The sequence below is a fragment of the Poecilia formosa genome, unplaced genomic scaffold (genome assembly GCF_000485575.1).
Source record: "Poecilia formosa unplaced genomic scaffold, Poecilia_formosa-5.1.2 Scaffold29, whole genome shotgun sequence".
Taxonomy (NCBI): Eukaryota; Metazoa; Chordata; class Actinopteri; order Cyprinodontiformes; family Poeciliidae; genus Poecilia; species Poecilia formosa.
The window spans coordinates 1,608,768-1,636,746 of NW_006799968.1; the positions used below are offsets into that span (position 1 = coordinate 1,608,768).

General features: G+C 40.2%; 1 protein-coding gene across 3 annotated transcripts in view; it reads right to left on the reverse strand.

Annotated features, from left to right (window-relative positions):
* LOC103136024 (unc-13 homolog C (C. elegans)) overlaps positions 1-27,979 on the reverse strand; it is a 126,059-nt gene that overhangs the window by 21,670 nt on the left and 76,410 nt on the right. For all 3 annotated transcript variants that reach the window (XM_016669976.1, XM_016669975.1, XM_016669977.1), the window contains 2 exons: positions 21,262-21,395; positions 16,162-16,247 (listed from right to left, as the gene is read on the reverse strand). In XM_016669976.1, coding sequence (XP_016525462.1) covers positions 16,162-16,247; positions 21,262-21,395 — 220 coding nt within the window. The remainder of the gene's footprint in view (positions 1-16,161; positions 16,248-21,261; positions 21,396-27,979) is intronic.

Here is a 27,979-nt window from a genome sequence, read left to right on the forward strand (position 1 = left end):
CAGAGCCGTAATGTAAATGGTTTCGGCTCTTAAATAATACAAAATCCTGCTGGTTTGATATAGCACTGAATCCCATTGCTGTACGTTTTATTGTTAACAGGGACTTTGCAAGAGGTAAGACATTTTCTTCTGGTGCCGTTATCTGATGAAGCACCTCGGGTAAGCTGTATCGCCGCTTTTATGGAGAAGTTTCCATTTCTCCTCTTGGAAGACCTTGAAAAAGTAATCGCTCTGACTTCGTCAGATTTGGTCACGTTACAGCCGCAAAGACTTGGGGTGATTTTTTTTTTATACTGGGATTTTATATCAGACAGAAGTGGAAGGTAAAGGCCACAAAGAAAAAAGAAAAAAGGTGAATTCTGAAAAAGTGTAAATATTGAACCCCTTTGTCCCGATGCCCCACACTAAACCCAGTCCAAGCAAATACTTTCAACAGAAACGAAACAGAGAGGTCAGGGAGGAAGTGGTGATGTTTAAAGCAGGGTTACGGTAGAAAATACAACAGTAGACTATGTGGTAGTTGTCAGAGGTCTCTGTACCTCGCTCTGCCTCCCGTTCAATCCTCTGCATTTTTATTTCCTGAAGGCTTCGTTTATCACCTGCCTTGATGGATGCAGCTACATCTTCATAATCCCCCTAATTGTGACCAAAAACAGGAAGAAATGATTGTATTTTATTTGTCCTTCACATGCTAAAAATGAATTTCTTTTATATATACATGAATAAAAACTTAACATTTTAGGAAAACCATATTCCAGTGCCCTTATTGCTCACCATGTTGGTTTTATTTAGAAGGACTCAACATACGTCATTGAAAGCTGATTACCTCACCATGAAGAAAGTTGCTTTATTATTGCTAGTTAGTGACGTTTGTGCCATTTTCTCTCGGCTGTATTTAATGCTTACTGGTCATTAAGACGCTTCTCATTCACTAATGTCAGTTTGGTAGAATAACTCACTTCATCACGCTGTGACAAACACTGACTGACAACATGCTAATGTTAAAACGTTAATGTTAAAACAGCAAGATAAATGTAAGTAACCATGGTAACCAGTGAGCGCTCAAAGCCCCGCACGGCTATTTCTGCAGTCGAGTTGCGCGCGCAATCCGCAGGGCTTACAAACAAATAATCCCTCTATGGAGACATCCATATGACAAAACATGGACCTATAACATAGCGGTACTTTAGTTCACTGCTATGTGGCACTAGAAGGTTTCCGGAACTGCAGCCACTAATAGAATATTAAGTCCAATACACTCAGAGGAACAGAACCTGTTTGACAACACAAAGTAAGGAAAAAGAATCTCAACACTTCATGGTCTGTTTCAAAGAAAATAGTAAGGAAAATTCACTGTAGCTACTTACCACTCAGAGTTAGGCCAACATTTTAAACTTGGCGCCATTAATCAGGCCTGTGTTGGGAAAACAGACAACTGGGGAGTATGTTTCTGTTTTAAATTACTGCAGAGGAAGGATCTCTGTATTGCAGAACAGAATGGAGGAGAATGCCTGACCAAGGCTTTCTTATAGCTGCTGAAGGACATTGCCTCTTCATGTCTGCAAACGGCAGTAACAGGTGATGATTTCCATAAAGCACTGATGAGGTGAAGAACAAATGTCCTAATCTCTGTGTTTACCTGAGGCGGGTCGACATTCCTCCAGCCTCTATCTGCAGGGCAACTCCCCTCCCCACCCCCTCGCTCTATGAGCATCATCTTATTTCACCGTGTTGCACAGGGTCTTCTTTCACATTTATGCACAGACAGCACTTTATTCAGAATGCAGACACCAATATTTTTTTTGGTAGAGTGTCTGCTGCAGTTTTGCCTGGATCAAAATGCTAAATACAAAAAGGTCAAATTAAAGGCCTTGGAAAACATTTATTAATTCCAACAGCGTAAAGTGTAATTTAGCGCGCCGCCATTACAACACCGCCTCTTTGATTAGCAGAAATAAAGGCAGCATTTTCACAAAGAACGAAGAGAGTTCATAAACCCCGGACATGCATCCACAACGACATCAAAGCCTCGTTTGAATCCGGAGCCTGGCACCTCGGCTGGCGCCCCTTAATCCCGATAAGTGCTTCGGTGCTTACAGTGATGAATAGCAGCCTGTCACCCGGAGCGCAAAAGGAAATATTTACACATGCATATTTATTAATGTACCTGTATCTCAATTCAGTCAAAAGGTGCAATGCAACACTTTTACCCACCAAAAATGAAGAAGACTATGAACCAACTATCGTATCATTGCTGAGGTAACGGGCACAGAAGTAAAATACTGAAATCTCCCCTCAGGGGATGTTCTGGCCAAGGCCATGAAAGGATGTATACTTCCTACAGCCAGGTTTGAGCTCCTCCTCATGGAATATCCTGGAATATCTCCAAATGGATCTAGTCAAGGTGTAACCAGATCAGATACCAGAACCGCCTCAGGTTCCTTCTTCCAGCGGTTCTGTTTAGCAATCTTGGTTTTTTTCAGGGTCTTTTTAAAAGCACTGTACATATTTGTGTAGCCTTATACTTTCCTGATGACATTTTGCTCGTTAGCTGTAACATATTTTGAGTATTTGCACCAAACTGACTTCCAGATCAGGTTTATCGCATCAGTAAATTGGTTGACGTGTCTAACACCATGAACATCCTTACTTGATGCAAAGACTTACCCCCAAAACTGGAGGGATCAATACGCTTTTAATTTGGTTAAGAAATTTAGCCTCAGATTTGGTGAACCTGACTCTTCTCTCAAGCAATACGTGGTTAAACAGAGCAACCTCTGGTTGGGGCCGTAACAAGCCTTCGCTAGTCCCATAACATCAGTAACTTTTGGGTGCCTGGAGAAGCACTTCTACTGAAGCCATTAGAAAAAAAACACAATACAAGTCAAGCAAATTTGAACAAAACCTAGAAGATTAGACACAATCTGCACATTGTAGAAAGGTAAAACTTCAGGAATGTCATTCACTGTGAATTTGCCGTCTTAAAAATAAACCCTCGTAAATGTCACTGCTCCCATCAGCACCTAACCTTCTTAGCTGAAGCAGTCTTGTGGTCTGAAATTGCCCAGGTCTCACCTGGATTCACAGGTTCAGCGTGTGTCACTGAGGGAGCAGGTGGCCTAAACCTTGTGAATATGAGTCCAGATTGTTTCGGTGGGAAGGACGTGCGCTCATCCGGCTGCAGAGAATGTGTAATACAGCGCCTGCACCGAAGGATCTACTGTGGCTGTGTCACTTTAATAACTAAGCCAGCACACAGGCATTGCTAGCTTTGCATGTACAGCTTAGGTACACACACACACACACGCACACACACCCACACACGCACACACACCCACACACGCACACACACACACACACAAAGCGACCTTTCTGCAGTGGGCTCTGACTTCACACACCCTCATTCCATCACCTAAAGTAAAGGAAGCACATGGAGGTCAGAGAGAGAAAATTAGAGATCAGCACGTGTTTTGTTCGGTGCTGCCTGCTTTTCTAATTCCAACCACTGAAGAAATGACTGCTGGTTCTGACAGAGAAGTGTCAGAATAAAAAAATGTCCTCCACTTTGATGAACACAGGTAGTGGCTGGTGGCTGTGGATTATTTTTTAGCAGGCTAATTAGCCGTGGCACAAAGAAAGGAATGGTCAAGGAATGGTTTCTGGAGCACAACAATCTGAGGTGTTGACTTGTCTTCCAGATTCCTGATCTGTGGAATGTGCTGGAGAAACAAATCCCATTAAATGGAGGCTCCACTTTGCAAAGGTACAGAACATAAACAATCTGCTGTTAAACAAGACACAACAGGACTCCTTCAGAGGTCCAGTGGAGTCGATGCTGGACCTCCACTGGACCAGTGGAGCAGCATTGTTTCCTTGTGACAGAGATGAAAGTGACAGTATTATGTAAAAATCAAAATTTTTGAGCTTGTGTAGGACTGTGTAGGACCGAGCGCCGCCTCTGAGGACAAAGCTCCTCTTCTGAGCTGCCGTTTCCTCACCAAGCAGCTCCCACCCCACCCATCTACTCCACTCAGCTCCTTCAGACTAGCCAGCAGCAATTAGCAAACACCTGTTGGGTCAGCTGAGTGATTGTGCAAGCTAACTTTCTGAGAAAAACATTATTAGAGGGTTTTTTAGAAGAGCCACGTTGTGGCCAGTTCCTGAAGGTGGAGTTTCAGAAAGAGCGGGAGTTTTTAAAGGAGATAATTGCTCAATTTCGAGGTGTTAAATTACAAAGTTGAATTGTTTCAGTCATATTTAATACTATGCAGCATTTGATGGTGCCATAAAACACATAATGCTGCCCCCTAAAAGTCAAATTTGTTCCAAGACTTGCTTGGAAAGGATTCATGAAGCGCCGACATGTTCAGCGTCTGGAGATCATGCATTTTTAATGTAAAGCTAATTAAAATTCTTATTAAAAGTGTTTCTGTCTTTTGTCTCCCAGTCAAATCGCCTCCCTGGCGTTGAGGACAGGGTGGAATTAAAGCTGGACGAGGGCTCTCCACGTTCAAAGATGATCGACAGTAAGGAATCATTAGCCTTCGCAAACAAGTGCATCATCGCAGATAAATGCCATGGATAAAGAATGAACCCTCTCATACAGTGGCTTCAAATGGCCTGTAGTAATGGCAATCTGTCAATTGAAGCCTTTGTATTTCGAAATGCTTTAGCATAGGAGCAAAAAAAGATGATTTTATTTCGCCAGAAAATGGAGACAGAGATTGGCTCTCGGCATATTCTGAAAGCAAGTCCTAAGATTTGATTTCCTATTCACTTGGCCAAATGTGACTGTTGAATAAAGGAGAGACCTGATGAAACGAGACCCCAGAGAGCAGTTTTTTTTTTTTTTTTTAGAAATACTACAACAGAACACACTGGGACTGGCTGACTTTACCAAGAAAGGAGATTTGCTCTTAAATCTTTTACATCTCAAATGACTATTTGAAATAATATAAACATTTCCAAAGTTTCCAAATGACCTCGATGTAAATACAAATTCATTCAGCGTTTACTGATGAACTGTGGACTCCTGGACCACAGTTCACTCTGCAGGACAGGAGAAAGTGTTTGTCTTTGGAAAGCTGTAATTGTAGGAAGCAATTCAATTCATATTAATGAGAACTTCGGCATTGATTTATGCAAATCCAGGTTCCAGAGATTGTCTGGTGGTTTTCGCATAAACCGTCACAAAAAAAAAAAAAAAAAAAAGAAAAAAAGAAAAAAAAAAATTGCAAATCACCACGTTTGTGCATGTTTTAATGTGTGTGTGATTTAAAGCTGCCGGCACTTGTATTTGCCTTGAAATGTGTTTTATCATTCATGCTCACTGTGAGATATAAATGATGCAAAATCTCACAGAAAGACAAAGTGGCACAGAGTCTGCATGCAGATGGTGATAATTCAGAACTAAACTCAATTTTGGTTTTAGATCTCTGCCTTTCACCGACCTTTCACTGAAAGGCAGAGATCTGCGCAACTTCAAACTTTCAATAAAAAAAACCAAACAATTATATTAATAAATAAATAAATCAAGAATTAAAAACAGTGTGACATAATCACTCTTCTTTTCACATAAGGCAAAATTATTCCTACTTGTGCTAACGCAACATTTATCCGTTGTTATTGGTGGCTATGCTAACTAGCCTGAGCATTCATGACAGAATTTGCTAAAGTAGCAGAAAGAAAAGCAAGGGGGGACATTGGGGTGGATGAGCAGCATCATACGGTACTGTGATTGACAGCACTTAGACCCGCCTCCTGACTTTGATTGGTTGTTTCTAGTTTGCACTGGGAGCACAGAGAGGAGCTCAAGTTCATTCACACAATATTTGTCTCACACCAAACTGTCACGACATAAGTGACAGTTTCAATAAATATGTAATAAAATATATTTTTTTTAATCAAAGTTACATTCTGCAGCTTTAACTTTTTATTACTTAGTTACATTTCAGAACATTTTTATTATTGCTTAAACTGACATACAGCTCCGTAAAAAATTAAGAGACCACTTAAAATGATCAGTTTCTCTGATTTTATATTTTATAGGTCTATGTTTGAGTAAAACGAACATTGTTCTTTTATTCTATTAACAACTGACAACATGTCTCTGAAACTCCAAGCAAAAATCTAGTATTTATTTGCAGAAAATGTGAAACTGTCAAAATAACAAAAAAAACTCAGTGCTCTCAGACCTGCAATTAATTAAAAGAAAACAAGTGCTGTGGTCTTTTTTCCCCCCTAAGCTCTACATGTATATATGTGTGAATTATATATACCCTTATGAAGCCATCGTCAAAAAAAAGAAAAAGTAAGAAAAAAGTACAAAGTCATAATAAAAGGTTTGTCTAATTATAACATGACATCAGTGTTATCAAGGATAAGTGTATGTAAATTACCAGAACTATGCATGATGAAACAGTTCAGTAAGACTGCACCTTAATCACTTTTTTTTGTTAAATCTGGACCTTCCATCTGCTCCTGTATGTACGTGTGTAGGCTCGAACGCTTACATCTGTTCGCTCGCAGACTGATGCATGTGTGCGGTAGCGGCCGCCCTCCCGGTGCTAAACTCTGCGGGCTGTCCTGGGGGAAGAGTCGGCTCAAGATCCCTGGTGAGGATGTCATCTCGTGTGAGGCGGCCCACGGGGACCGGCAGGCTCACGGGGGACACTCACTCACTCTCCCTGCCTCATTGATTTAAACGCCGTGGATAATATGATGAACTGCAACGCCACCGCGGCTCTTCCGTCCGACAATTACCGCTCGACGAACGCGTTTACGGGAGCTCAAGGTTGGACAGATTTGCTTAAGACAAAGGACTTGAGCGAGAAGAGTTCCTTCCCCGTGGCAGCCCAGGTTTCCTTTGTGACATAATTCATTCATCTTTAGTTTCTGACCCAGTTCTGTCGCGTGGTTCCTCCTCAGCAGCGTCGCCAGGGCCTACTGACACGGCTCAGCTGAAGCGCGGGGAACACGAGGAGACACCGAGCGCCACAGATGGGGCTCAACAGAAGCATGATGAATTCAGGAGTAAGCAAACGTGCGAGTCGCTAATGGTCATGTGACAAATGGATTGCTTATTATCATTAACAATGGGGTTATAAAGAGGCACATTTCATAAAGCCTGGTTATTTTTTTCTTCTTTTTTTTTTTCTCAGCAGATTGACAGACTTTATTAGATTCACCAGAAAGATTTATAAAGAATTAATGAACTCTCCATGAACGAACTAACCGCAGCACCTGCAAGGCTTAAACGGCACGTCAGTGCTCCATAAACTCCGGTGATATAATGGCTTCGGCACAAAGAAGTGAAACGGGAACATTAAAATCAAAGCCCCGGCTCCAGCCCTGTAAGCACTGCTTTGCGTGGACACAAATCTGCCACTGCTCAGTTACATTATTGATATTCAATCAAAAATATTCTATGGAGTGAGGCACTACTTGGTGTGTGAGGATGAGTTAATGGGCTGCTGAAGCGCTACTGCTTTAATGACATGCCCCAGAGACTGCCGCAAGAGGATATACGCTGTGTACGGTGAAACGCTTCTGCTGCCACTTGACTTCTTGTTGAGGAAACTTCAAGAAGAATTAAGATTTAAATCTGTTGAGATTTAAATCTCAACAGATTTAAATCTCCAAAACTGTCGCCGTCCCTGGTTCAAATGTATGAAACTCCTTACAGCTGCTGTCTGTAACTTTTCATTTTTAAAAAAATATGTTTTTTTTTTTATGTGTGTTTGTTAAAGCTGTCACCATGTCTCGACGGTGTAATATGAGACAGATAATCTGTGAAAAGACCAATCTCCTCCAGCTCCTCCCTGTGCTGCTATTGGCGTCTGAGGAAACGCACAGCTCCCGGTGAAAAACAACCAATCAGACCCAGGAGGAGGGGCTTAGCGATGTCAATCAACCTCGTGAACGCACACTTTTAAATTCCTCCAATAATAATGAAAGGGACAATAATTACATAGCTTTAAAGAAATTTTTCACTGCGTTCAATTTGTGTTGAAAGTCGGAGCTTTGGGAACATTGGAAGCATTTTCTTGTTTTTCTGGTGCCAACTATTCTATTCTATTTCTACTTACAGCTAATCCTATCCAGTTACATACACATGAAACATATTCACAAATATAAGTGTAGATATTTTTTATTTCTTTTTTACCTAAATATATGTAAAGCAGCCATATTGAATATCAATCCTTGTTGGAATTTGGTCTGAGTTTCCCCAACACAATTTTCACTTCAGGGAAATTATTGTTGAGCTTCTGACTGCAAAATTTGATTTCAGAGAACAAAACAAATGCAAGCAGCGATTTCCACCGGGCATGTCGCAGTTCTCTGACATGTCCGCATTAGAGATGCGTTTTGATTTGTTTTCTTACCATGCTTACTAACCATTATTACTCTGCATGGTGGCAAAATAAACTTGTATTCTCAAAAGTCCTGCAAGCTTTCCCAGTTCATTTACATTAATCTCTGTTCTTGCATACCGCCTCGGTTTTTCAGCGTTTCGCTCCTCTAGCACCCACTCTCTGTGACACTGTGGCTGAACGAACGACAGAATAAGCTCTGATAAAGACCCATCACCCCGTCGCCGATAAATCCTCTTTCATTTTTATTTTTTTTTTTTGTGTGTCTTCCTGGCTACCTCTCTCATTTGCACATTCCCTCACACATTCAAGAGATTCTAAAATTAGCAGCATCCATTTCTGCATCGGCACCGGCTCGAAAGGCCTCGGAGCAGGAAGCAGAGGATGCATCAAAGACTTCATTAGGTGATCCGCGAGCTTGTGTGCATGCACAGCACAGACGTACACACATTTTCCCTTTTTTTTTTTTATTCCCATCCATTCATGTAGAACTGAACGCTTGAACAAATGCGCAGACAAACATGCCTACAGAGGAACAAAGCAGGACCATTCCAGCCCACCTCCTTCAGGCTTTCTGTCAGCCGCTCTGACAGTCTTGTGTGCCCTATTATGTAAACAGGTCACTGTGAGGGTTTTTTTTTTTCTTTTCCTTTTCCATTTGTCTTAATGCGAACGACCCACGCAACCAGACATGCACAAGCCCAATACATAAGTGTTTACATGTTTACCGTAAATACATGTGTATAGGTGATAAAACGCCTGGCTTGCATGCAAAATGCAACACCAGTTTGCCCCCAGTGAGAGGGGGCACTTGAAAAAGCTTTCCTAGGTTGTCACTCAAATAGTCAACATTGTACATTTATTCATGTGGGAGTGAACAAAAATGTCCCCCTGGGTCTAAATTACTTTACCAGCATCTTATTACAAATGTGAATGACTGTGGAGAGTAAGAGACTCATTTGTGAATGAATGTTGTTTAGATATATAAAAAAAAGGTAAGAAAATTAATAACTGTTATATTTTCACTCTTTATTTACATGGAAACATTTAAGAATCTATCAGTTATGCAGGTTTGTTAAAAATAATGTCGAATGTCATTAACCAGATGAGTCACTGTTATTGATACAGATTATATGTATTCATGGTAAATACTCGTCTAGTATTATAGGGTACTATAAAAAAAAACAACAACAGTCATAAAACGCCTGCTGATGATTTGATCTCACTGAATTGTTAATTGAAAGGTGCGTATTGAAAATAACAGTGGTGTTGAGTTCAGTCAGTGAGGACCAGCGACCCTTATTTAAGGACAAAGGCAGCAAATACTGCAGTGCACTTCTGTCTGAAAATGTGAGTAAAATGGTTTGTTTCCAGGTGTTATTCAGAAAAATAGCAGTCTTTAATTAAAAGGTTGACCGACAAGAGGAAATCGTATAAATAAGTGTCAGAAATGATACTTATTTAGTTATTCAAAACAAAGAATAGCTTTTAAATGGAAGAAAAATGTAAAAAAGAAAAAACAAATACAATTTGAAAACTCTTGAATTAATATGAGTGACAACAACATTTAATTTGCCTTTTTGGTTCACTAAAGTATTTTTTAATTGAATTTAATGGGTCAAAGAAAAGCCAAAATGCTAAAGACTCAGTGATTAGCACTAGCTTAAAACTCTCGCCCCAAATTTTGGGTCCAATTGCACTGATTCCAAAAGGCTCTTCAGAACAAAGGGGTTAAATAAAGAAGATATACAATCTAAGGCATTTATGTGAAGTCAAGGTATCGTCAAGGACTCTGTGCTGTCGATGTAACAATTAGCAAAAAAAAAAAAAAAAAAAAAAAACATTAACTGGCAAGAAGAGAAATGGTTTAATATTTTTGAGGACAAATGAAAGCAGGATTGTTGTTTCTGTGTTTGGCAGCCGCAGTCAGTTTGTGTATGAAGCTAAGGGAAAGTTTCCCAGACTACGCCAATCAGTCTATATATCTTTAAGTCATATTCCAATATCCTAAGAGGTCAAAATCCCTGGAAACTGAGCAGGACAACATTTGATCTGCCAATCATTGGTCAGAGAAGGACAAGGGAAAGTTCTTCCGATTTTGGTCATCAGATCAATAGGCGAAAAGACAACACACTGCTCATCACCTCCTCTAAACATGAGGTGGTGCAGAGATTACAAACACAACAGAGCTATTCTAGAGGTTTTGTTTCAGCAGTCCTTTTATGTAGAGTAATTCTCTTTCATAAATGTTGCAGCCACCTCCCTCTAATTCTGTGGGAAACCCGAGCTCCTGAAGCGTCTCATTAGAGATTCCTGTGGAGACGCCCCACTCTCTGTCTGTTGCCTCCTTCTTTGCACAAACACCAACCCTGCTTCAAAGTTGTATTAAGTTCCACAGCTCTAACTTCTCCAAAAAGAAGCAAAAACAAAGACAATGTGTTGCACCCAAACTACAACACTCAACGACTTGGAGAGGAAGGAGCCAAAGTTCAGATCTAGTTCCAACTGAGAGTCGGTGGCAAGATATTGATATTCCAGATTTCTGCAGCTCATCTTCAAACTGGCACCAGAAAGCATGAACACATTTCTCCAGTCTGAGTGAATCTCTGCACAGGCTTTTTATTTCCTTGTAATGTTTCAAGCAGCATGGCCCGGTCCGGTTTAGGCCTAATGGATCTTCCCCAACATTCACACAAACGTAAGAGCGCTCCGGTCAGGCGGCCCGTCTCGTTTAGATATTCTAAGCTCCAGACTGAAAACTGAAGGTGACAGGACGTTTGCAAAACTAAACGTAGCTGCTGCTGCTGCTCAGACCACAGAGACGCTTAAATCACGACTCCAGACTCGTCTTTATACCTCGGCATTTTATTCCAATAGAATATAAAAGCAGTGTGTATCTCGCCGTTTTCAGTTTTCTATCTAAACATTTATTGTATTTTTTCTTTGTCTGATCTGTTTTGTTTCAGATTAGCTGTAAAGCAATTTGTTTAGCTTCAGGCATTTTTCAAAGGATGCTTCACAAGTTCAACTTTCGGCATTGTGATGTTCCACAAAAAGTGCATCTAGTCTGACTTATGAGTCATTTCACAAAATAATAATAAAAGAAAACAGTTTTCCTGTGTATATTTTTATTTGTAACAATTATTCAGATCAATGTTTCTTTTCTTCTGTCCATATATTGAACCTGCATCACATTCTGCCACATTACGTACATTATTTACTCTGAACATTGAACATGCACTCAATTAGCCAAGACATTTTTATCTTCATTTGTTTTTTTTTTTGTTTTTTTAAAAGACCTTCACAGCGGAGACGACGATACGTTTCGGAGTATCTGCAGCCGCGTCACGTTGGGGTTTACGAGACGTCAAACTGTCCTTCAGACGCACGCAAGCCCGTCACCAACAACAAATCAAAACCCAAAAGTACAACAAGCCAAGCACCATGAACCACAAATGAGCAGTAATTCAGACAAAGTGCTCCTCGGAGGAACATGACAGTCATGTCTTCCTCCTGGCACGTGTCACTGTGGGCCAATGACAAGTGGAGGCAAGAGGAGGCCGAGCAGGGAGAGAGGAGTCGGGCTCACGGAGCGAGAGGGAGGGTGTATGTGACTGAGTGCATCTATGATTCTTATCTCCTTTTGTAACGCGGACGCCCTCGGGGCAAATCGCACACAAGCACACACACAACGTAAACCTGCCGTGACAGCAGTCAGAGACACCCTGTGTGGTCACATGTTCTCCTGCCCTGACTCAGACATGCACTGGGAGAAATGAAAAAAAAAGAGAGAGAGAGAGATGCAACTACTTTCTCTGTGTTATTCGCCACTGATTTACTGTAATTCCTACAAACGATCCCTGACTGCGAAGAGAAGTGACGCGGACGGACATCATGCCGCAATTTGAAATTGTTCCACTGCGTTGCTTCGACGAGTAGTTCGGAGGTGTTGCCGTTTCTAAATTGGAATCAGAAGACCAATTAGGCTTCGTTTGCTGAAAATGCTCTGAACGCTGGGCCGCTGGAGCTCCAAAGCAGATGCAAAAACACAACTACATGAGATCAATAGCAACATGCACAGAGCGCTCAGCCGGTGGTTTGGGGCGCGTGTGGTAGAGGTCGACAAATCTGCAAGAAGAATGAAACAAACCGCAGCAGAAACAGCGTGAGTGACACAAACACTGTGGACTATTGTATCAATGTAATTTTCTTTACATTATTTGAGGTCTGAAAACGCTGCATCTTTTTGTGGTAATTTGTCCATTTCTCATTTTCTGCATGTAACTAGTTCATAGAAATAACATAACAATGTTCATTTTACTCAAACATAGACCTACGAAAAGTAAAATCAGAGAAACTGATCATTTTAATGTTTTCCAGAGCTATAAATTACATAAAACCTAATGGATCACACCTTTTTTCTGCTGAACTGTTTACCTGCTGAAACGTCTGTCCATGTGTTCTACAGCATAACACTCCATACCTCTGACATTACAGCAGGTCTTGGTATTATCAGCTGTGCAGGCAGGTGCCAAGTCCTACTGCAAAAAGGAAATCAGCATCTTCATAAAGCATGGCAGCAGAGGGAGTAGGAAGTGCTCTAAAATATTCCCACAGACCAAATTTGGAGTTCATAAAACACATAAATTACACGCAAAAGAAGGTAATCTGCATCCTGACTCCTACCCTCTCATTCTAACCTAAAGCGAATTACATTTAAAACCTTGTAAGAAAACTCGCCAGGTGTAAGGGGTTGATAAGCATCTCATTTGCTGCCTCGACATGTAAACGTTGCAACGCTGTAGTTCAAGGCAAAGCACTTAGAGCGCCGACCACGAGCCGGTTGCTTGGTTCTGCTAATCACTTCCTGGTGGTTTAAACAGCAATTTCAAGAACATCAACGCTCACCGCAGACCTGCTCCTGCCCCTTCTACTACGCACCCATCAAGGCATCAAATATCACGCTCTCTGTCCGGCTTCAGTCGGCACAGATGCGTGTCGGAGAGCGAATACAAGTTCAATTAGCAGAACAACCAAACCCACAAATCACCGACTGCGTTTTGGTTTTCTGAGAAGCAACACGGTTTCTGTTCTTTTTTGGCTCCCATTCCTGCCAGACAAAGATGTCAGCACAACATCAGGAGTCTGCCGGAACATTAAGGTTCTCTGCAGAATCATAAAGAAGTCTTCGGGGTACAGGGGGGGGGTAGGGGAGGATGCATTAACAGCTCACTGTCTTAACAATGATAGTTCCCCTGCTGTTTTCTGCGTGCACACAACATCTGCTGTGGCTTTGTGGGGGTTTATTACTGTGGCGGCATCATGGCTTGGAACACACTGTTCCTAGGTGTCTGTTAGCAGCAGCTTATCTGTGGCGATTAGCTACGCTGGCCTCCTACCAAGGCTACAACCTCATCAAGCTCACACTAGGCTGGCAGCAATCAAAGTAAATTGATTAAACACACTCGGCGGCACGGATGCTATGGACATTACGGTTAAATTAATTTTGAGCGAATCATAAATCTATTCTAATAAATACTGTTCAACTACGCGACCGACGGTGAAGAGACGTCAGTATGTGAAAGGCACTCCGTGGAGTGGAGCACACGTCTCCAAATTGTGCATAGACTTGGTTGACTTAAAAAAATAAAAAGTTGTAAATATTCCAAGATGACGCTGAGGCATCCTTGTTACATTATATTTAGGATCATTGGCGTTAGAACAGAAGAAGAGACTCATGAAAACAAAACGTGAGGCTTCTGAATCGGGTCTCCAACTAGAATCAGAACTTTGTTGCACAAAAAACAGCAACTCTCCAAGCCAAGTCAAATAACTGAATAAGACGTTAAGAAATTAAGTATATCTCAATAAACATAAAATATAGTGGAAACACAAACAACCGAGATGTTAAGGAGAAATAAATAAATGATAATAAGGTTTTAGCTCTTCTGTATGAGCCGATTTTTTTGTTTCTTTGTTATACAACTACATTAGAAAGAACTGGTTCAAAGTCTTGCTCATCTCTCCTCACAATGATCAGTAAAAAAAATAGCCAGTTTTTAGTTTACCAAACAAAATAACTGTCAAAGTAACTCAGCTGTTAGTCACTCAAGATGTAAATAAGGATTTCAACTAACTTCAGCCACATTAAGATATTCAAAATGGACTTTCTCGATGTGAATTCTCGATCCTTCTTGAAGCCGCAAAATTCATGTCGACAGCCATGATTCATGGTAATTCATCATATGTTGAAGCTCGTCCTCATAAAGTGACAATTTCAGTTTCACAAATGTTACCCTGGTAGCTCATACTGAAGAATTGATCTTCTATTTGCGTTGGATAAACACCTTTTTTCATACATTCGCAGCCCAAATCCTAATAAATCGGCTCAGCCTTCCACCTCCACACTGCATGTTAAACAAAGTTACATTCAGAAGTGAGCAACTTAAAAGACCAAACTCAGGAGGCAAACGACTTCTGGGAGTTTGGGTTTGGAAAAAAGTAAAAAATAAAAAAGTAGGAGTTAGGGATTAAAGTCAACGCTCACGACAAAAAAAGAAACACCCTCATAGCAGCAAGGCAATTTGAGATTTAGCGTTTGATTCCCTGCTCTCTTCGGGATGGAGACATTAAAACAAAATCAATACTTAACTTTCAAAGCTTATGAGAGGGAGGCATATAAAAAAAGTGGATTTTATGTAAGGTGAATTTGGTATTAAATTGCTACGGCCGAAACAAAAATAGTGTTTACTGTACGGAAACACAAGCAGCGTGTTTGAGATGCTGACTCAAGATACAGTGTGCTTAAAGGTTCACTGACGTGAAAGATCACAAAGCTGTGACTTTATCTACACAAACTCAAGTTGTTTAAATGCATAGAAGTATCAGTTTATGTACATTTCCCAACACTGAGGAAAAAAAAAATCTAAAATTCTCTCTATTTCCTCTTGAATTAGGCAAATAGAAATAACGTCGGTGTTCCTGACTGACTTAAAACAGAAATTGTTGAATGTAATTTCATCTCAGAAGGTGAAGAAAAAAAAAAAGTTTCAACATTTTATAGTGTATTAAATATCTTATTTCATCTCCACAACACACAGGACAATGCAAGGGGAACTGTTTGCAATGGCTGCTGCGTTTCTGTCACACATTTTCGGATTTTAAACCTCGTGACTCATGACTACAGACGTATTGTTACCCACTGAAGCTTCACATAGCCGCCCTCTCGTCACAGTTAAAGTGAACAACACAAATCTCACCCAGGTCCCCTTATCAAGCACAAAACGGTTCTTCTTTGTTGATTTTTTTTTTCTATTTCCCCATCTAAAATTACTTGCAAGAGCTGCTGGACTACACAGGCACAAAAATACGCAGGAAGGGAAACAAAGAAAAAAGCAGAGCGTCGGATCAGTTTTTCGCTGTGCCTTTGATCAACTGTTTATCTTGATTTAAAGAAGTTTCCTTTTTTCTCTGCAGGGATCGATAAGTAGGGGGAAGTGTAATCTAGATAGGCAGTAAAGCTGACCACATACGGGACAAAGCCGAGAAAAAGAAACACTTCTCAGCAGCAGCCAATTAAGGGAACACAGCAGAGTGGCACATTCAAACCGTAGCAGGGCCGAGTGAAATGAGATGGCAGTAAAGCTGCTAATTAGCTGACACAATACACTCCTGACCAACATCCATTCGGTGGAGCTCTTTTATCTGATTCTTTCGCTCCATCAGACTTGCACACACACACACACACACCCACACACACACGTGATAACGGATTGACAGATTTACTGACCTTCCATCGCGTACTTCATATCCTGTGCAAACAGGTTCCACATGATCTCGGCGCTGATTTTCCCCGCGTTCAATTCCTGCGGAAACCTGTCGGGATGGAGAGAAATTCCAATCAGCCTCCTGCTTCCACGTGACGGTCACCGGACGACGCTGACGTCCTGCCCCCCCCCTTTCCTCCGGCTTTCCAGCAGCTCTCTTAGCAGATGTGGAAGTGGATTTGGTCTCTCTGTCTCTCAGTCTCAACCCCCGTTTTGCCACTCCCAAAACTTTTGGTTGAGCCGAGGGGCAAGTGGGAGAGAAACGGCGAGGCGTGAGAGCAAGTGTGGGAGGAAACATCAACGCGTTTAGGGAGAGACAGAGACGGCGGCGGCCTAATTGGCAAGTAATCTGTTTTGAATGTGTATGGATTTCCAGTCAGAGCTTGAATGCGAGATGTCGTCGGTTTAATTATCCGTGGGTTGGCGAAGCGATGGGAGGACATTTATGGATGGCCGAGCCGGCCCCGAAGATGGTGATTTTATCTGGAAATATTTCACTTATTTATGGAGACTATGTTGTGTCGTACAGCAAATGAAATGCCCTCCCCTGCCAAAAAAAAAAGAACAAAATCCTCTTGCAAGATTAATCGTCTAATAGAAGTCATATGGAGAAGGAGTAAAGAATTTATGGTAAAATACTGTATAAATACAGTAAAATTCTGGCAACTGCAGCTGCCGGTATTTTACCGTAAATCAAATTTTTTTTTTTTTTTTTTTTTTTACAGTGGACATAAAGTGCCATTAAACAGTGTTCACATCCTTGAAATTTTTCACATTTTGTCACTCTGAAAACACAACCTTATCATTTCTTTTAACAACGATCTGAAAACTGTGTTGTACATTTGCATTCAAATGTACAACCGGGTTACGGGACGGTTTAATATTTGAAGGCCTCAAGAGGAATTATTCAAAGCATCTCTTAAAAAAAAAGTGCGAGGGAAGACAGCAGGACTTCAAACCTACCAAGACGCGGCCTTTCACTCAAACTGACCTGCCGGAGTTGCCTGTGGCAACTCGTTTTGGCAGAGGGAGAGAGTGCGTAGACTGGAAGTGGTGCACCTTTTAAGAAGCGCTCAAATCCGTTGTTGGAAGGACTGACCCAATAAAAATCCAGACTTAACTCAAATTCTAAATATGTGGAACGATTTGAAGAGGTCTCTTCACAGCCAACCTGACAAAGTTTGAGACATCTTAGAAAGAAAGACTGGGTAAGCCTTTATTGTCATGGAGACTCACCCCGAAATATCCACAGGTGTTAGTGTGATTGAATTATTGACTCGGGTTTTATTGATTCAGGGACACTAAACACACAAACATGTCACAACGACAAATGCTATTGGTTAAAAAAATAAATAAACCTGAGTTAATTTTATTCTACTTGCCAATCGTGCGTTTCATTTTTATAACCTACCACTTAAAATCCTAATAAACTACATAAAGTTTGAGCTTCTAATGAAACTAAATATAAACAATTTTGATTTATTTTTGCCAGTCACTGTTGGTGTTGTCCTTCTCCTACCATTTCTAAAACCTTTCTGCCTTCCGATATTATTCCTCAGTCTCGTCATACACCCGCTCGGGCGCATTACGGCTGAGGCATGCAATGAAAACGCTTTATAGTGGAAATGAATATGAATCTGCTGTCACTGCACATGTTTGGAATTGCTTCACAATTTACTTTTTGCTGGAGAGAAGCATTATCTGAAGCAAGATTTTTTTTTAAGGACATCCCGGCATGCTGCAGCTTCTTCTTCTTCTTTCTTTAACTTTGAAAAACAACTGCAGCATTCTGTTTTATATTTCCTATCATGAGATCAATTCTGCGGATCAGTTTACTGCCTCAAATTTCCAGCGGCTTTGTTCCCACATAAATATTCTCAGCAGAGAGCAACAGACTGACAGCTATTTCCCTCTGGCTGCAGAGCCTATTATTTAAAGGCAACAAGTCCACTCACAAGTTTGTGGAGGGAAAAAAAAAAAAAAGAAAAAAAAAGGAAAGCATCACACTCACTGTCAATCTTCAACTTGACCAAAAAAGAAAAAAAAAAGGTGGATACACCGAGCATGAATATTGCAAAGCTGTCATTAGCTGGTATAGCAGAAGAAAGCTCAAGGCATAAACAAAGTCCTAATAAGCATCGTAAATCAGCGAGAAGAAGGAGAAGGAAAAAGGAGAGCGGCGCTGCGTGTGTACGAGGGACACAAACATGCTAACATTTTAATGTGTTTTTTTTTGTTTTGTTTTTTTCCCAAGCCATGTAAATTGTTTATCACATTACACCAAACCATATGAATAGGACAAGACTTGTTTCCCTACAACAGGAAACAGTTTTATTTTCTCCCTCCTGTTTTAATAAATAACACAGAGGCTCGCTGTGGTCCTAATAAGATTATTTTTAGAGTTGCCCTGAGAAATCAGCTGGTGACCTGAATATGATGATTTCTAGCTTGATGACCAGCGATCAGCTGGCCTGCACTGGAAAATGAAACGTGTTTTGCATTTAGTGAGCGACGGCACAACGCATGTCTGCTACCGGGTCAGACTCACAATTAATACTGCAGCATGAAGTTTTGTTCAGTGTATGATAAGGGACCAGAGGTCAACTAATTAGTGGAAAAATTAACTTGTCTGCATAAAGTGTAAGAGTACAGATGGGACATTTGAGTATACGATACATAAGAGCTGTTACAGTTTATGTTGGGAATTTTTGGAAGTCTTGAAATCAAACTTTGCATCCTGCAATGTTAAGATTTGCAGGAAAGTGACATGAGAGTGTTATTTACCTGATAACTTCCCGTGTCATTAAAACAAAACGCTAACAAACATATTATAATTAGGGTGTAAGAGCTATTTAAAAGGAAACAGCATCGTCTGAAATGTCTGCTGTTGATTCAGGGCTTTTTTCACACCTGACAGTTTGGTAGACTCGGTTGGACTGGGAACCAAAATTGCGACATTTTGTTACATTTTCAGCAGGTGCGGTTTGCTTTGACACTGCACTGCGTCAAACCATCCAAACTCCTTGCCTGTGGTGGCGCTGCACCAAGAACTACTGAAGGAAACGAGACAGAAACCTCAGGAGAAGACCAGTGCGACTTCCTTCTTCACATCTATGGAGTGGAGTCAAATTTTAGCGGTTGTAGGATTTCTCTTTTATCTCAAGTTTAAAGATCACAAGCTATTTCTCCCCACAGTGCAAGACTCGTGCATTTATTTAGTCTCCGTTGACCCCAAAATGCCCCACCGCTGTCGTTCACTTCCTGCTTTTGGAGCGGTCTCCGGTTCGCTTGCATCTACATACATGTTCAAACCGTGCCGGAGTTCATTTTGACCGAATCAAGACTAAGGTTTCTAGGCAGAGTTCGCTTTTTTGGTCCACGTCAGAGTTTGATTGGGCATTCACACCTCACCGAACGAACGAAGCTACAGAAAAATGCTTTGTTTTATCCTACTGCGCTACAGACTCCTGTCCGCCATGAAACATGTTGCATCTGGAAATGCTTTGACAACAATCACAAACATGACAGGCAAAACTCTCAGAGCACTGAGGTCATTTCACCTTTCCCAGTAAAACCCTGTTTTACAGCAACCGCTCTCACACACATGGTGCAACTTCAACTCTGCTCCAAATATAAATAATTAACGAATGCTCATGGAGGCTGGGCAGTTTTTACTACTGTTTTTACATCTTATTTTATTATAGTGCTACAACTGATAATGGGATTGGATCAAATGTGCAGAGGAATAGTTCAGCTCTAAAAAAAAAACACACAAAAAAAAAAAAACCAGCAGTGACTGGAAACACAATCATTGGCCACGTTTCATTAACCCGATAATACCATACGACCATCAGCCATTACATTTTAACAACAGACCCAGTACTGAATGCGTTGCCACCAACACACATCGGACCAGTCGGAGAATTAACAACAAGCATAAGGGAGGTGTGATAAAGCATCTGATAGAGGCAGGATGTTAACAGGAGTTCCTTTTGGCCCTGTGGTTTCAGAGGCTCGCTCTCTGTGGGCCGAACCCATTTCCTGCCGATGCAATCATATCCCATCAGATTGGTATCGGAGTGGCGAACAGTCCAGGGGATCAGCTCAGATTTCTGGCATTTCTTTTCTGTCATACGTTGCACGTGACAACTGCTGCAGTGATATCCATACGGATGTCACAATGCAGGTTTTCTCCACAGAGCATTGTTTAATAAAAATGGGACCACCGCTACCAGTCTGTGCCCCGTCCAATATAGACTGTGCACAGGCCCGTCGCAATAAGAAATAAATCTATTAATGGCATCATAAATTAAAAGAAATTCAATAATTTCCTTTTGCATTATTTATAGCTTTTCTCTCTGTCTCCCTTTTTACCAAAACTTTTATGACAAAATCCTTCAGTCTAGTTCATTGGTTTCAACTAGTGCTTTTTTCTTTTGAAGGACAATTTTGTTCACAGACTTCATAATTCGTTTTATTTGTTGTTCCTGTTTTGTTTATTTATTTTGGCATTTAAAATGTCTTCTGGTTCCAGTGTTAAATGTTCGTTAGAAATGAAAGTTTATTGATCTTTGATCATTTTTTCTTGCGTCATTATGACATTAGCATTATGTTACTTGAAAATGGTCTCAAAACAACAACATTATCGTATATCGCAATAACTCCTGGGACAATTTATTGGCCAGTAAAATGTGTTATTTTACTGGCCTACTTGTATTTTTTTTTTAGAGTGACATTTTCTGTCCTTTAGTTTACTAATCATATAGTAAGAAAAAAATCAGACTTATATGGTAAAATTTATTGACATGTTTGTCAATATTTTACCAACTTACACATATTTATATACTTTCTTCAATTAGGAAGTATTCAGCAGATCTCAGGTGAAATTGACAAAGGTGTTTAATCCCAAATAAGATTAGCATTCACCCATAAAACACATCGGCATCGACCTAAATGCAGTTTGAACACGTATTTGATTAAACACAATACTAATCAATGACTGGGTGCCTTGGCAAAAAGAAAAAAAGAAAAAGCAAAGTGAAATAAAATGAAGAAGTACATACTGATTAATGACTGGTGTGTAGGCTGTGCGGTCCTCATCGATTACAGATACCATAAGAGTGATGAGTTTTGGCCAGAAGTCCAGGTTCTTTATAGACGGACCCTGCTCCTCTCTGGGAAGCTCCTGTTTCCGGCTCTGTGGAGAAGGAAATTTAGATAAAGAGGGGTGAAGCAGTGCTTCACTGAGCACCGAATTAGCAAAGAGACAAAGAATGGAATTGCATGGGTAATTGCAGTGTTTTGCAGGGTGTGTGCATGTATCTGATACTTGACATTCATATGCAAATTGCTAAAATAAAAAAAAATAAAAACTGGGTTAAAGGTAGTTGGTGTGCTGAAAGTCTGACATCAGTGATAATGAGAAACATCGAGATGGGATCGTCGGACTTGATTTGACGTTAACAGATCATCCAGATTAATTGGCTACGTTATTCCCACAAACTAGTTAGGAGAAACACAAAAATTTATAATATTTCAATTGCACAATTGCTGAATGTATTTTTCCTACTGCAGTTTGTAAGCAAAATTTTGCATCTTGCCTTTTAACCCATTGCAGACACTTATTGGTTGAACCTATGCAAACTATATCTATCTATCTATCTATCTATCTATCTATCTAGATAGATAGATAGATAGATAGATAGATAGATAGATAGATAGATAGATAGATAGATAGATAGATAGATAGATGTATATAGGGCCTAGGGCCTGGTGGGGGAACAAGTGAAGCCTGGTGCCCCGCCAGGCTTACAGTACACTGTGGGGACCCAAAAAAGTATAATATCTTAAAGTAGAAATAAACTCTATTCTATTCCTCTCATGGTCAAAAGAACACAGTTTATGAAAATGGTCTTACAACAGAGGTTGATTTTAAATGCTTCACTGAGTGACATACGAGTTATACAATGAAGAGCTGCATCACAAAAAACCCCTGTTATATCTCTGCTATTATAATAAGGCTATCCGGCTGAATAGAAAGCAACATATTATATCCCAATTATGCTAATGCATATATGCCTTTCATTTCATGTTGCTATGGGAACATAAAATTCTGGAATCACCTCACAATGCAGCTGAAACTAGCATACACAATTTGATCACTACATGAGTCAGAGTGCTACAATCTTTAGACAAAATTCCTACACATAACTGCAATAGGTTTCACATCCCATGTATGATGCAAATCTGAGACACTGCTACAGAATTAATGTGACACACATAACTATGACAGCAAAAACGCAGTAATACCATTGTTCTGTCTTTATACACTGATGCAGAATGCGTCCAACTAAAAGTGAAACTGACAGCCTGACCTGTTTTCTGAATAATTCAGCTCACGATCATCTGACCAACTGGGGGAAACGGTAGAACATTGGAATCTCATTCTCGAGACAATTATTGTAGATAATAAATACATAAATAAGTCAATGAGACAGTGACATCACAGCAAAGGTAACAAACCACACTCTGATGCAGTCCTGACCCCAACACACTTTTTGCCTACATTAGATATAGACATGGTCTGTTGTTAAATCAATAAGCTATAATATCTTCCGGATTCTAACGTTTTTATTGACTGTTAAAGGTATTTTCACCGATGCTGTATTTGTACGTTGTATATGTGGATGTTTTGTCACAGCCTGTTGCGGAAATCTCTCTTCCAACGTTACAGTGAAAGGTGTGAAATCCAAAACCGCTCACTGGCACTGCCATCTGTCACCCCCACACTGTGTATGACTGCACTGCTCCCCAATTAGAAAGTAACCATCCCAGTCGCTCAATCTGCCATAAGCAGGTTGCATATCAGAGAGGGAAAAGTCTACTCTGTGCAGAAAACACAGGTACTGGTTTGCATAATTAATTCTGCACACTGAACAGAACCATTCACTAAGCACATCACTACACTTTATGCACTTGCACAAACTAGTTGGAGCACATAAAATTTATAGACCATCTAGACTTTAAGAGTAAACCCTTCAAATGGATCCTGGGTGAGTTTTCTTGTTTCTATACATGACAGGGCGGTGACTATTGTATTTCTGGAGGCAGATATATTCTATTAAAACAAAACATATTCAAATTAGCTCTTGAATAACCCATGTTTATGTTATTTGACAATACCAACAACACTGACACTGTGTCTGTGTGTGTCTGGTGAAATAAATTAATTTAATCTCAACATAATCTTTTTGACTGCAATTGATTCCCAAGATAATCAACTAGTCTCTGGATTGATGCTTTAAATATATGGAGATTCCACCTCGTCATGCTGATACGTTACCTTGCTGACTTTGCATTTAGGAATTCAATCTCACACCGACAAGAAACAAAGAGAGAGAGAGTTCACAGCTGATTCTGCAAAAGTCAAGACATTCCTCACTAATCTCCTTAGCTGGAGCAGGTTAGGTATTTCTTCTTCTTTGATGACCTGGAGTGAGTTTACTCCATTCCAACAGAGGATCAAATTCATCCAAGTTTTATTTACTAACAATTGTATTTTCCAATTTTTTTTTTTCCTGAATAAAGATGAAAATGACAATCACAACATCAAGTGGATCCATGATAGCTTTTGTTGAACTTTTGACCCATGCACAATTTTGCAAGAATTTAGAGGTAAAAATCGTGGAAGCAATTGTAAACATGGATAAAAAAAAATTAAAAAAAGACTGTTAGCAATTTATAAGGTTTGATAAATGCATGTTGTTTAGGGAGGACATACTGTACACACAAAAACTGTAGTAGCAACCATGTAAGAATAATATATTCACTTTGGTCCTGATCTCTCAAAGGTTTGCAGGTACAAAAACAGGTGCAAACTTGATAGCACATGCAAACCTGATCTACAAACAACACACAAAACAAGATTGCAAAATCGACCAGCATACCAGCCTCATGAATATGTAAAACATATGGTGGTCATCAGAAATTACAAAAATCTAGGAGGAGGGAATACAAATGTAATGACTTACCACCCAAAATGCAATTAATTAACCAGAATCAGATTTGCGTCAATCAATTTCCAAATTCAATCGTTATAGATCATGTGCAACACACTAACTTACTGCACATGCAATTTTTATACGTTTAAACTGCCAGAGAACGCATATAGAAATGAGCACTTATAACTAAACATGACATATTTACACAGTGGACTGAAGTGCTAAGTAATGCGCATCGTCCCTTTTAAATAACAATGAAAAAAAAGAAGAAAACAAATAATTTAATGATAAATAACAGGTGGTTACTTTAGAGAGCTCTAACTTGTAATTGTGGTTTCCATCCCATGTGATTAGGGGAAAGAAAGTAAAATAATGTCTCTCCGGGAGGTGAGTGTCTTTGCCAGTGTGTGTGAGAGCATCTTAGTCTAATGATATGCATACATAAAGGACACTGAAGGTCGTGTCATCGCCATTAAGTGGAACAGAGTGTACATCCCACTAAAATGTGCAGTAGAATCCCTTCCCTCATTGGTATTCACTTGCGGCAAGCCCACATACATTGTCAGGGGTGATTGAGTGGTCTGCTGTCTTTATACAGCCAAGAACACACCACCTCCAATTGCACTTATGGTAGGAACCAAAAAAAATAATAATAAAAATAAAGCACAGAGTCTAAGCTAAGTTTCCACACTTTAGTGGGTAGTGTTGGCACGTCGAAACGGTCCTTGTATATAACTCCTCTGTTGCTTGTTCAGGCTCCTGGAGTGGGAGGATTCGGCATTAGCATACATCGAGCTTCTGATCAATTCTACCAACGTGTCACGAAATATTGGATTTCTGATTAAAGGTTGGTCTCACGGAGTATAATCAAATTCCCAGGAGCATCGGCAATGTGTAGAACTGAAACTCCTACAAGTTGTCTTATTGATGTATTAAATGTGTATTGCTTGGATTTATATAGCTGTAGTTGTGTTAAATATTATACTATGCACTGTTTGTTGTTATTATCTCACCATGTACATCTAAGAACATAGCCTACAAATACGAACAAATAAATAAATAAAGTGGTTTCAAGTACAAATTCACATCAGAGTGAGGCGCGTTACACTTCGTTTTGTTTTGTTTGTTCTTCCATAGCTATTGATCTGGAGATTACATTACTTGTTGCAGAAAATTGTAGAAATTGCCTCAAACTCTGGGTGTTGGTGGACTTCCTCACTGTCTGGTTTGGAAGTGATCTTGCAATGATGTGAAACTATCCCTCAACACTGAATCAGTAAACCAATTTCCTTCATGGTATAATTCCAGTTTTATTAATTTGTCAGGGATACAAAGCTTTGTTTCTTCTACCAGATTTAACACTTCTTTGAGGAATTTTATGTTGTTTTTTTTCTTTAACCCTGCCACGGTCTTCGCCCAATGCTCACCAGGAGCGCGGAAAATGTCAGTCGGACAGCTGGGAAGTGGTGTGATTGTCCCGTCAGACTGTCAACTTCCAAAACCGCGCACTCACAAAAAAACAAAAAAAAAAACAAAAAAAAAAACTCGTAAAAGCACACATGGGGTCAGCGCAAGCCTGCCAGACTGCGCACAGAGTAAAAAGCTCGTAGGGTCTAAACGACCCCATCTCTTAAAACCACAGGAGGATTAAGAAAGAAAAAGAGACTTTCTAATGAAAGAAGTCTTCATCTTTCTCTTGTATTCATTTTTTAAGAATGAAGGAAGAAATGTGGATCCCTTCTGCATATCTATCAGCCAACTGCCTCTGAAAGCTTATGAAATGCACATGCTGCCTTTCTTCCACGTTTCTCTGTTGTATACTCTGTCATTTTGACTCTTTTGAAGTGGGTGAACCCGATAAAAACAAGCATGCGCTCCTTTTGTCTGCTTCCATTCTCAGTCTTGTTGTTGTCATTTTTGTCAAGTCCTCTCTTTTCTGTATGATTTAAACTACATCCCCCTTTCCTGCAGTCCACAAATGGCACGCATCTTCGCTGTTTTGGTATGCAAGATGCCTCATTGTTGGCCCAGATATTTCCCTGCCTGCCTGGACGTCTGCTCTCATGTCGCCACACTCAGTCACAGTTAGCGATTTGGGAATTGGGGTCTGGAATGGGTTTTCTCTGCCGTGTCAGAGGCTACCTAGTATATGTGAACATAATCATTTATCGTCGGGGCTTGCTGTAGGTTGAGGCTGATGTGTTATTTTCTCATCCACGCAGTAAAACGTTGATAGAGAGTCTCTCTACTGTGAAACGGCGGCAGATGAGAATGTAATTAGTACAAGTGTCTGTCGCAGAAGTTTGGTAATTGCTTACAACCCCTTCGGCTTTTCTAAACAAAGGAAGTGTATTATTCAGCTTTTGAGGAGACTCCAGCCTCTCGCAACCTAAGACGACGTTATCGCTGTCATTGCGAAGGCTATTCGTTTTAAGAATTAAGCCGTAAAACTAGTTGGGCGGCCCTGCGTTTTGACTGATTACTTTCTGAAGTGAAACCAAAAGAGCAGGAAACCGAGGTGACAAAAAGCATTTTGCGGCTGAACAACATAATCTGAAAACTGCTCTCATTCAGATCATTCAGATGTTTTAATAAGCCTTTTTTTTTTTTCCTATCAGTGGTGGTTAACGTTTTAAAAGCTTAGCATTAAAAGCCCTGCAAAATTGATTTAGTGCAAAACATAACTAAATCTGCTCTGCTGTTTATCAAAGCGTACTAGTAATTATAAAATACACGTTTCTCAACAAAAAAAAGAGGTTACGAAAAATTTCTATCAAATCAAAGACTGTAAAAAGAGAACTTTTTTTTTTCCTTTGACAAAACCAACATTTCTAATCGGAACATGTCCAGTGGAAAATGATAAGAATCCAGGAAACATAGCTAAGTAAACGGGGTTGAGAAGAATGAATTTCTCCCAACTCATCAAAATCTGTTTTCTTCATTGCACTTTTTCCTTTTATCTTTCATAACTGCTACGGTTTCTGCTACTGCGAGGGCAGACAGCTCAGGCAGGGAGTCGACAGCCACACCACCAAGGTCACTGCAGTTGTTATTTGTGTAGCTGAAATATTTTCCTTCTTATGTGTCCTCTGTCAGTACAGAACATCTGGTTGTATGTACACACATTGTATCAAACAAACATTATTTTCCGTAAAACATAATTTCAGCCACAACTCTCTTTTTTTGTCAGTACCTTGTCGAAATGAGCAAAACAAACAAGAACAATAATATTTAGCAGTTTTTGTCTTATTGCGTAGCAATGTCAGTATTTAAGCCTTTCCCACCCGTCACAGTCGTATTAAGCAAAGGTCATTTATTACTTTTGTGAGGGACAAGTACAATGGGTTTACCACTTTTAAATATCTGGGAAGAGTGCTGGTCTCCAAGCTACTTTTCTGTGGTACCAGTTTTTTAAATTTTCTCCTCCAAACATAACATAAATCCTCACTTATCACCAATTTTCTTTTAGGGTGCCAGAGTTCAGCATTCCAAATGCAGCTTCATCCCCCTTTCAGCAACCTCCACTTGTTTTCATAGCTTCTGTTTGCTAACTTCATTTCTCCCAAACTGTTTTGCACATCCCTCAATTTCACAGATGGAAACAGATATGACTGGGAGCTATGCGGGCCATGGTGGAATGGCCCTTGATCACTCCTAAAGAAGTTTTTGTGCTCTTGAGAAATCAACATGGTCCCTAAAAGGATGAAATCAGTTAAATAAATTTGTCTGAGAAAGGCTTCCCCACCCCCAACCTGCTTTCAACTTGGCTCCAGACTCTTCA